The 10,880-nt window shown below is 41.5% G+C and overlaps 1 protein-coding gene across 1 annotated transcript in view; it reads right to left on the reverse strand.

The window, feature by feature from the left end:
* Positions 1-10,880, reverse strand: part of HCLS1 (hematopoietic cell-specific Lyn substrate 1) — a 26,827-nt gene that overhangs the window by 1,234 nt on the left and 14,713 nt on the right. The window contains exons 5-12 of the mRNA XM_040484639.1: positions 9,733-9,843; positions 8,211-8,265; positions 3,300-3,410; positions 2,590-2,645; positions 1,943-2,012; positions 1,119-1,330; positions 610-714; positions 1-123 (exon numbers count right to left, since the gene is read on the reverse strand). The exon at positions 1-123 is cut by the window's left edge and continues 217 nt beyond it. Of these exons, the coding sequence (XP_040340573.1) occupies positions 1-123; positions 610-714; positions 1,119-1,330; positions 1,943-2,012; positions 2,590-2,645; positions 3,300-3,410; positions 8,211-8,265; positions 9,733-9,843 (843 nt within the window). The remainder of the gene's footprint in view (positions 124-609; positions 715-1,118; positions 1,331-1,942; positions 2,013-2,589; positions 2,646-3,299; positions 3,411-8,210; positions 8,266-9,732; positions 9,844-10,880) is intronic.

Below are 10,880 nucleotides of genomic sequence, written 5' to 3' on the forward strand. Positions count from 1 at the left end.
AGGCTCAGGCTCAGGCTCAGGCTCAGGCTCAGGCTCAGGCTCAGGCTCTACTTCATACACTGGCTCTTCCTCCAGCTGCAGGCCTTCCAGAGTCCTGGGAGGCAGGGCTGGGGGCTCCTCATCCTGAGAAGGGACAGTGTGGATCAGAACAACTTCCACCCATGGGTGGCGTACTAAGACCCCACCCATCACCATCCTACCAATTCTACCCTCGTCCTCACCTCTACCTAATAGACTCTCCTAGAGAACACAAGCTTTCATCCATCTTTATTCCTTGACTTCCTCCCATACCTACCCACTCAAAACATCTACCAGGAGGTGATAGGAGGGGAATGTAGAAGGTGTGAAGAGAAGGAAATGGAAAGCAAGTCCGATTCCTCGAATGACCAGGAAAAGATTGAAGCAAAACACATTTTTGAGAATACCACGGCTAGGATGACTAACTCTCCTGATCTTCCCAGGACTAGGTAACCCCCAGAATGCAAGGTTTTCAGTGCTAAGACCAGGACAGTACCAGACAAACCAGGGTGGTTGGTCACTTCATATGCCCCACCTTTCCTCCCATGAGGAGATGGGGAAGGGATAGAGGATCTTTGGGGCTCTACTCACCTCTGGGGGATTCTGCCTCAGGGGCAGGGTAGGCACTGGGTGTTCCCTACTGGTTCTCACAGGCCCAGGCTCTGATGGTGGACAGCTCCCTGCTGGAGGCCAGGCCTATGAAGAATGAAGCATCTCTCTTGTAAGTATGTAAACCTCTGTCTTCTCTCTTACACTTCCCTTCCTGTCTCTGCCAATCCAAATCAATCATCCTTCTAGATGGGCTCCAACCTGAAGTGATAGCTCCTTCTTGTTCCTGTAGTAATGACTGGCTGCATGGCCAAATATGCAAATCTTGGTCTATATAAATCTTGATTTTTTTTTTTTCCCTCTAACATTTTGGTATATATGAGGCCCAACCAATCACTCAGCCTGAAATCTTCCCGAAGATGGAGACAGGAGTTATCAACTTTGCCTAACACCAGGGAGGCCTGTGCCTTATTTTCTACCAATGATTTTGAATCCTTACTTTATTTGGGCAAGGAATCTTGGATGTGAACCCCAGAAGACCAAGCACTCACCTCTGAAGAGATTTTCTTGGGCAATGGGGCTGGCACCTCTGGCTCTCCCACAGTGTCTACTGGCTGCTTAGCCTCATGGCTCTTCTTTACCAGGGCCTTTCTCTCCTGTTGCTGCCTGGCTATCTGCTGTGCCTTTTCTTCTTCCTCCCGCTTCCTCTTCTCCTCAGCCATGGACTCAAATTTTGCCTTCAACCCACGAGCACCACTAGAAGCTGCAGACACAGGCAAGAAGAATTAGGATTGTCTTGGATCAGGTATGGTGGGGATGGCACTTGAAGGAAGAGAAGGAATTGGTTAAATATCCAGGCAGAAAGCAGATGGAGAGGGAACTCATGGGAGGGAAGGTAAGAGGTACTGATGGAGGAACAAGTGGGTTTTAGGAAGAGAATATAGCCCTGAAGCCTAGATTTCCATATAGCCAAGCCATGCAATCTCACACTTTTGTCCTTTCTAAATTACAAGCTTTGTTTTCCTAACCAGCATCCTTCCCTATCCACATTCCTTAAACCTGTATGCCCTCTGGCCACCACCCACCCTCTCCTTCCCAGTCCCAAGTTCTTATCCTTCTTATTCTTCCCAAATGTCTCCCCAACCCTCCCTTCCTATGTTCTCTGCTCACAGTTTCTTCCTAATGTCACTCTATCTCTCTACCCACTTAATCCAGTTTTTCTAGGAGAGAGAATTTGGGAATATACAGGCAGGATCAAGTCTACCTCAGCTAGTTTAAGTAGTTAAAGGCATGGAGAGGGTAGTCTAGGCATAAGAAAGAATGAGAAGGAAGAGGTGGTTGAGGAAAATAGAGAAAAGGAATTGTTAAGACTCACCAGCCTCTATGGGTGTCGTCTTTTTATAAGCTGTAGTTGGAGCCTCCATTTCATTGAAGCCAACAGCACTCTGTAGAGAGAACAGTATGCAGGGAGGGAGGAGAAGGGAATGGTGACAACCCAAAGTCAGTATTGGATATTGGGGACGCTATAGGAGGTATCCCTAACCATTTGGTGCTTAATAGTTAAACAGGATATTCCTATATTGTTTTGTGGTAGAGAGAGGGGTAAAGAATTTCTAAACTGGTGGGCTCAGCTCCCCTTTTTGAAAGCTCAGAGAACCTAGAACCTCACACCTCTAAGTCCAGTTGCCTAGAATGCAGCAGGGCCCAGCCAATGCATGAAGAGGAACTGGTGTGCATGGAATAGAAATAGATTATAGATTGAATTAAGCAATGTCTAGCAATCAATGACATTTCAAACATCACCTTTCCCTGAAGTTTATCTGTGTTTCTGTCTCTTTCTCTGACTCCCCCCATTCTCTTTTTTTGAAGCTCAGGCTCTGGAAGACTTGCTCATTAAATGCTGAAAGCAGTCAATGGGGAGTGCAGGACAACAGCTCAGGACACTTAGCTTCTCTTATCTCAATGCATTTCAAGGGCAGTTTAGGGACCTTTTCTCAAGACACTGGTGTTCTGGTGCTTTACCTTATCCACTCGGTCCTTCTGGATTCCATATTGACCACCAAAGCCCTTGGCATAATCTGCAGGACAGAAAGGTCTGAGAGTCATAAGAGGAGTTAAAATGCTAGGAATGTATAGGTAGGGGAGTCACGGAAGAAAGACCAGACAACAGGAATATGGAAAACAGAGATGGATGAGGAAGAGTGAGAATCAGAGGGCAGAGAAAAGCCTGGATGGAAAGAGAAAGAAAAGGATAGGGAGAAAAACAGTTAAAAGAAAATGGATTGGAGATAGATATGAAGAGGGAAAGATAAAAGAGAGAAGTGACAGAAAAGGAAGTAATATAGGGAGGAAATGGGAAAAAAATAAGGAGGTTCCTCCAGCCATCCCCTATATGTCCCAGGGAGGAGAGAGACCTCTCTGTCTTTATGAGGCACAGGGGCCTGTGAGACTCAAAGCCAAATCACTCACTTGTCATCACCCAGACTGTTTATCTTTCTCTTGCTCAGTGACCCCTTCTCTTTGGTCTCTTCTGTCCTGCTCCTAATCTTGCTTCTTTCCTCTCTATCCTCTTGGTTTCTCCCCATCCACCCCACATACATACACTTACCCTTTACACCACCACTGCACATCTGCACCTTTGTACTCTGGGTCCTCTGTGTCAGCTTCCAGCAGGGAAGGAAGGAGGGCTCTAGGCTACTGTGTGACCTCCCTCCTCTCCAATCCCAACTCACCTCTCTGGGACTCATGTTTCTCTGTCTCTCCCTTGTAGTCATATCCCAGAGCTGCTTTGTCCCGTTTATCCTTCTCTATCCCATAACGGCCTCCAAAGCCATGAGAGTAATCTGTGGTGGAAGAAGTAGTCATGAGAGCCCACTCAGCCCAAAGGAAGGTACTGTGGAAGAGCGAAGTCAGGTTAAGTGGGTGCAGGGGGGATAGGGGCCTGGGAAGAAAGATGGGCCAGCATCTAAGTGAATTAAAGACAAACAGTGTCCTAAGCCATCTTTTGGAAGCTGTAATTCAACATTGTTCCCTCCTTTCCTCTTCACCTTTACTTCTGTCTCAAGATGAGAAGAGCATTTCAATCTTCTCCCTTCTTCAAGGAAGGGGAAAGTATAGAGAATGTAAAGAGACACTTTCAGGCAAAAAAAAAGGCAAATACATATGAAATGTAGCCTGTTCTTACTCCTATATAAACACTTAGCAATATCTGCTAAAATACAACAATCGTTTTTTTTTTTTTTTTATTGTGAAGCAAAAAAAAAAAAAAAAAAAATCATGGCTCCAGAAACAAAGAGATGGATCAAAGCAGTAGATATGAGAGTAATCATGAGTGGACTGAGAAAACCCAAGGATGTTTTAAGCCCCGAATTTAGTGTCTAGAGATTAGGATCTAGGGTCAGGGGTTCTTATACAAGAACAGGGGACTGGGGAGCAAGAAATGACACTCTACCTGCTTCTGTAAAAGCGTTCTAGAAAAATTCTACTTATTTTTCCAGGGAAATGGTGAAGGGGGTTGTCATTTGTTCAGCACTTGGTAGTGGGAAATTTTACCTATGGGACTTGGAAACTCCAGGCTTACCCTGAATGTGTAGAATGCAAATTTCCAGTTATACACTACTTATATTACACAGGAATTCTAAGTGGAGAAATTAACTTCATGCTGGTCTAGAAAAATATATACCACCGAAAGAAAAAGCATTGGAAAGATGGCAGGAATATGAGACAGAGTAGACCTCAATAGAAAATGCATGATAAGAGATAAGAGAGCTACAACACAATAACAAGAGAACAAATCATCATTTATGAGGAATATGTATGTTGGTATAACCAATTAACAGAATCCAGATTTATATGTAAGCAAAAACTGACAGAAACAGAAAGAAGTAGACAAATATGTGATCCTAGGTGAAAATATTAACACTCCTGTCACATTAATTGATAGAATATTTAGACAAAAAGAATCTAAAATTATAGAAGGTGCAACATTATCATCTAACAAGACCTAATTGACATTTACAGAACATTATATCCCCAAACTGCATAATACACTATTTTTTATGCACATAGAAAATTCACCAAGATAGACTATATGCTTGCCTATACAATAAGTTGCAATACATTAAAAAGGTTGATATTAGACATCATATTCTCTTAACACAATAGGGTTAAATTAGAAAATTCTCTAATGCCTAGAAAATAAATAACACATTTATAAATAACCCATGGGTCAAAGAAAAAATCAAAAGGGAAATTAGAACACACATTTTTAGCTTAATAAAAATTAAAACACACAGAACATGTGGAATGCAGCAAAAGTTTGTTTAGAGGGAAGTATATAACTTTAAGTACCCATACATGTTACTATACTTTGTCCAAACCCATAGAAAGTACAATACCAATAGTAATCCCTAAGATAAACTATGGATGGACTTTGGGTGATTTTTGATGTGTCAATGTAGGTTCATCCTTGGTAAAAAATGTACCACTGTGGTGAGTGATGTTAATAATGGAGGAGGCTACACGTATGGGGGTGATGAGGGAGGAGTGTATGGGAAATCTCTGTATCTTCCTCTCAATTTTGTTGTAAGTCTAAAACTTCTCTAACAATATAAAGTCTAGGGGCACCTGGGTGGCTCAACCAGTTAAGCATTGGACTCTGGATTTCAGCTCAGGTCCTGATTTCACAGTTCGTGGGTTGAAGCCCCATGTCAGGCTCTGCACTCACTGTGTCAGAGCCTGCCTTGGATCCTCTGTCTCCCTCTCTCTGGCCCTCTCCTGCTCATGCACTCTCTCTTTCTCTCTCTCAAAAATAAATAAACATTTAAAAAGTTAAAAATAAATGAATAAAAATACAAAGCCTATGATGGGATACCATCTCACACCTGTCAGAATGGCTAAAATTAACAACATAGGAAACAACAGGTATTGGCAAGGATGGAGAGAAAAGTGAACCCTCTTGCACTATTGTTGGGAATCTAGACTGGTACAGCCACCCTGGAAAACAGTATGTATCTTGCTCAAAAAGTTAAAAATAAACCTACCCTCTGACCCAGCAATTGCACTATGAGGTATTTACCCAAAAGATACAGAAATACAGATTCAATGGGAACACATGCCCCCAGATGTTTATAGCAGCATTATCAACAATAGCCAAATTATGGAAAGAGCCCAAATGTCCATCAACTAATGAATGGACAAAGCAGATGTGGTATACACACACACACACACACACACACACACACACACACACACACGGGAATATTACTCAGCCATCAAAAGGAATGAAATCTTGCCATTTGCGACAATGTAGATGGAGCTAGAGAGAGTATTATGCTAAGTGAAATAGGTCAGTCAGAAAAAGATAAATACCATTTGATTTCACTCATATGTGGAATTTAAGAAACAAAACAGATGAACATAGGGGAAGGAAAAAAAGAGGAAGGAAAATCATAAGAGACTCTTAACTATGGAGAGCAAACTGAGGGTCTCTGGAGGGGTGTTGGTGGCAGGATGGGTTGAATGGGTGATAGTTATTAAGTAGGGCACTTGTGATGAGTACTGTTATATGTAAGTGATGAATCACTAAATTCTACTCCTGAAACCATTAGTACACTCTATGTCAACCAACTCAAATTTAAATAAAAACTTGAAACAATAAATAAATAAATAAATAAATAAATAAATAAATAAATAAAAGGCTTTAAAGAAAGAGAGAGAGAGAGAGAGAGATACATTAAAAAGAGAAGGAAGGGGCGCCTGGGTGGCGCAGTCGGTTAAGCGTCCGACTTCAGCCAGGTCACGATCTCGCAGTCCGTGAGTTCGAGCCCCGCGTCAGGCTCTGGGCTGATGGCTCAGAGGCTGGAGCCTGTTTCCGATTCTGTGTCTCCCTCTCTCTCTGCCCCTCCCCCGTTCATGCTCTGTCTCTCTCTGTCCCAAAAATAAATAAACGTTGAAAACAAAAAAATTTTTAAAAAGAGAAGGAAAAGTTCCAGTATGCATCTAATATGGGTTCCAGAAGAAAGAATAAAGGAGAGGAGAGGCACTATCCAAAGGAAACCAACCTGAGAATTTTCTATAATTGAAGTTATTTCTCAGGTTGAAGAGGAACAATAGTCTCATGCAGGAAAGAGAAATAAGTCCAACATTTAGATATATCCTAATGATATTTCAGAATATCAGAGACAAAAAGAAAACCTTTCAGGGCACCTAGGTGGTTCAGTCGGTTAAACATCTGGCTTTGGCCCAGGTCACGGTCTTGCAGTCCACGGGTTCAAGCCGTGCATTGGGCTCTGTGCTGACAGCTCAGAGCCCGGAGCCTGCTTCAGATTCTGTGTCTCCTTCTCTCTCTGCCTCTCCACTGCTCACACTCTGTCTCTATCTCTCAAGAATAAATAGGGGCGCCTGGGTGGCGCAGTCGGTTAAGCGTCCGACTTCAGCCAGGTCACGATCTCGCGGTCCGTGAGTTGGAGCCCCACGTCAGGCTCTGGGCTGATGGCTCAGAGCCTGGAGCCTGTTTCCGATTCTGTGTCTCCCTCTCTCTCTGCCCCTCCCCCGTTCATGCTCTGTCTCTCTCTGTCCCAAAAATAAATAAAAAACGTTGAAAAAAAAATTTAAAAAAAAAAGAATAAATAAACATTAAAAATTTAAAAAAAAAGGAAAACCTCTCACAGAAAAAAATAGACACAAAGGAATGATGGTTAGAGTACACAAGAGAGATGCCAAGGAGGATGAAATAATACCTTCAAAGTGATGAAGGAAAAGTAACAATGAGAAATGGAGCAAAATATATTTTTCAGACAAAACCTGGGAGTTCTTTCATAGGCTCTTACTGAAAGAATTATCAAAGGATATACTTTAGTAAGAAGGAAATAAAAGCAATGAGGAAACAGTGAAATATAATAAACAGGAATGGGCTAGGAAGTTGGTAAATATGTTGGACAATTTAAATAAGCATTCACTAGGGGCACTTGGGTGGCTCAGTGGGTTAAGTGTCTGACTTTGGCTCAGGTCATGATCTCGCAATTTGTGAGTTTGAGCCCCGCATCAGGCTCTGTGCTGAGAGCTCAGAACCTGGAGCCTGCTTTGGATTCTGTGTCTCCCTCTCTCTGTGTCCCTCTCCACTCACACTCTTGTTTCTCTCTCTCAAAAGTAAATAAACATTAAAAAATTAAAAAATAAATAAAAAATAAATAAGCATTCACTAAATAATAATAGTGATTCATTTTTGTGGGGTTTAAAAACACATGGAATCCTTACACTGGGCAGCAATTGGCCAGTTGGTACAAAGAATATAGGATGTAGAAGGAATGCAATTAAATTATTCTACATTTTCTTTGTTACTCAGAATGAGATAGTGATTAATTTTAAACTTAAGTAAAAAATGAGAGTTAAAACTTAGGGATACCTTCCTAAAATAAAGGAATAGAATACCTTATTTTCAATCCAGATGGAAAAGGGGACTAAACAATCTCATAGGAAGAGATAAAGAAGAAAGAAGCAAGTACATGCTTGGATTTACAAATAAATACAATAGTGGGGAACTGGGTCATGGAACTAAAGGGAGTTGATGACAGCTATTGGGAGGTGAAGTCTGAGCTGAATAGGTCAATTGGGTTGCAAAGGTTGAAGCACAGGGTCCTTGCCTTTCTGAGATGCATGCTTCTCCACTTCTCCTTTGTAATCAAAGCCAACTGCCGACTACAGAGAAAAGGAGAGAGGATTGATTAGAACTGGAGCTGACAGTATTCCCTCTCCCTCACATACCTCCCCCCTAGCTCAGGCCAGAGGTTAGTTTATAGGAGCTTAGGGCTGAGAATGAGAGTTTGACCTAGAAACAGATGACACCCTGACCTGACAGGCTGGTGGAGCAGCAGTGTGCTACAGAGCAATGAACGTGAGTGTTATGGGCTCATCAGCTCTTGATTCAACCCCCAACCCCACTTGCCCTATTTTCAGTTGTTTAACTTTATGCATGTCCTTTAACATTACTGAGCCTCAGTCTCCTCAAATATGAAATGAAACTAGGTAAACCTCCTTACTAACCTCAAGTATGAAATGGAGAAATGATCCCTCTTTATTTGGGACAGTGTAAGTAATAAGTGGGTCAAGGTATGTAAAGTGTTTGCATTGTGTCACTCAGTAAATTAGTGCTTTTCTTCCTAACTCTCACGATACTAAAATGAGATAATAGTTAGGATGTGCCTTGTAAACTATAAAGCACTACGCACATGTAAGAGATATTATCCTATTCCTAATTGATTGTACTGTGCCTCTCTTCTCTTTCCCTAAATGGCAGGCGAAACCCAGAGATGTGTTTTGATGGGATGAGAGGCAACTAGGAGAACCTGGATCTTTGCTGCTCTAGGACTGGATATGTTGGCCAATACCTAACATCACTCATAGCTACATCCCCATCTGGCTCAGTACCTATAGGTCTTCTAGGCAAGACTAGATTTTGCATCTCAAGAGCCATTACTATGTATTGTTTCTTGGTTTACACGACATACTGACTATTTAGGTAATTCAATTTGTGACCCAGGAGGCAGAAGATGAAACAAAGAACAAGGAGTGATCAGGAAAAGACAAGATAGAAGGGAAATTCCATCCTACTGTGCTTTTTCTTTTTAAAACTACCTCCCCTCCCCCCCACAAAGGAGTCTTTAAAACCTCTGGGCTTCAGGGTTTTGGTGCTACATCATGTGAAAAGTAACCTTTACCTTCTAAAAACATTATAACCCTATTAGCTGTTTTACTTGATTGTTTGCTCCTGTGGTCATAATACTTAAGCTGACTCCCACATTCTCCTGAAAGGCATAATGATAAGGTTTTGATGCTTGAACAAAAGAGGAGCTTTGGTATTTCCCTTGCCTTTCTTCATGACAATGAAGAAATCAATGGTTTGACTTCCTTATCAATGTTTGATTCCTTATCAAAACAGAGTTTCAGAATCTTTGTATCATTTATGTTAACACTATTGAGCTCAGCATGTGGCCTCCAAAAGTGGCACAAAGGAACTTGCCGAAGAAGATTATGGGAGCTATCCTCATGATGGACCCTCCTGAGGCCACTGCCATCTTTCCATAGGAGAAGCATAGACCCACATTCAACAGTGAGTGCTGGTAAATCCCACAGGATTTGAGCTGGGTGGCACAGGGAGATACTTACCTTGTCTGCCCTGTCCTTCTCAACTCCATATTTGCCTCCAAAGCCTCTGGCAGCATCAGTCTGAGAAGAGTGCTTCTCCACCTCAGCAACATATTCATGGCCCACGGCACTCTAAGAAAATCAGATGGAATGAGTGAAAGACAAAAATGACTGTAAAAATTAAAATGATACAGACGTGGTTTGGGATTTAAGAATACCAGAAATTCCATTCTGGGTCTGTCTCATAGCCTTCACCAGTGTATCATGTAAGGAGTATATGACTGGAGAGAGCAAGGTTGCTTTTTCTAGAGGCTCACACATCCTGAGTCTTCTTTAATACCATTAGGAACCCATCACTTAGGAAACTCCTGTAGGATGGGCTGGAACCATCAGGATAGATTCGAGGTAGGCAGAACAGTGGTTAAGCCAGAAACAAAAAAAAAGGTAAAAACATGGGATTTATGGGTCAAAATAGAATTAAGTAGTTAATAAAGAGAGATCAAAGGGGACTAACTTTATACCATAGCCAAGATTGCATATTTCATTAAAAGAGCCAAGTGCTTCTGTTCTGGATTATAGTTTCTGTGTGACCATCACATTTCAGAAGTGCCAACTGAGCCCTGATGTTTAACAGTGACTGACTCTGCACCAAAGGGGGTTGGTAGACAATACTGTAAGTAGTCCAAGAGGGCATATAAATTTTCTATGCCCCTTCACTTTTTATTCCATCTATTGTTTTATTTGGTTTTAAAAGGTTTATCTCTTCTAATATTTAGATATGGCTATTTTAATAATCTGGGAACTGACTAGTACTTCAAATAATGCAGAGTGCCAAATAAGAAGAAATTAGAAAGCCTTTCCTTTCTCCTGTATTTCGAATCTCATGCTGGGACAAACATCAATATAGAGATTAATGTGAAGCATTGCCGTATATGAGCTCATTTACAGTATTTTTAGGTCTGTGTAGGTCAACTTTGCTTGTGAATTTAAGAATGCATGAATGCTTATCTATTTTAGTTTTTTCCTAGGAATTTTGTGGAGAATACAATGCCTACATTGCACTTTACACAATGACAAAACAAAACACTTCTTGAGGGTGCACTAAAGGCTTTTCATTGAATTATTTTTTCCTCCTTAGAGATAAAATCTTTGTTGTTGTTGTTGTTGTT

Source organism: Herpailurus yagouaroundi, unplaced genomic scaffold, assembly GCF_014898765.1.
Source record: "Herpailurus yagouaroundi ecotype Mexico unplaced genomic scaffold, PumYag 162, whole genome shotgun sequence".
In the NCBI taxonomy this organism is placed as follows: Eukaryota; Metazoa; Chordata; class Mammalia; order Carnivora; family Felidae; genus Herpailurus; species Herpailurus yagouaroundi.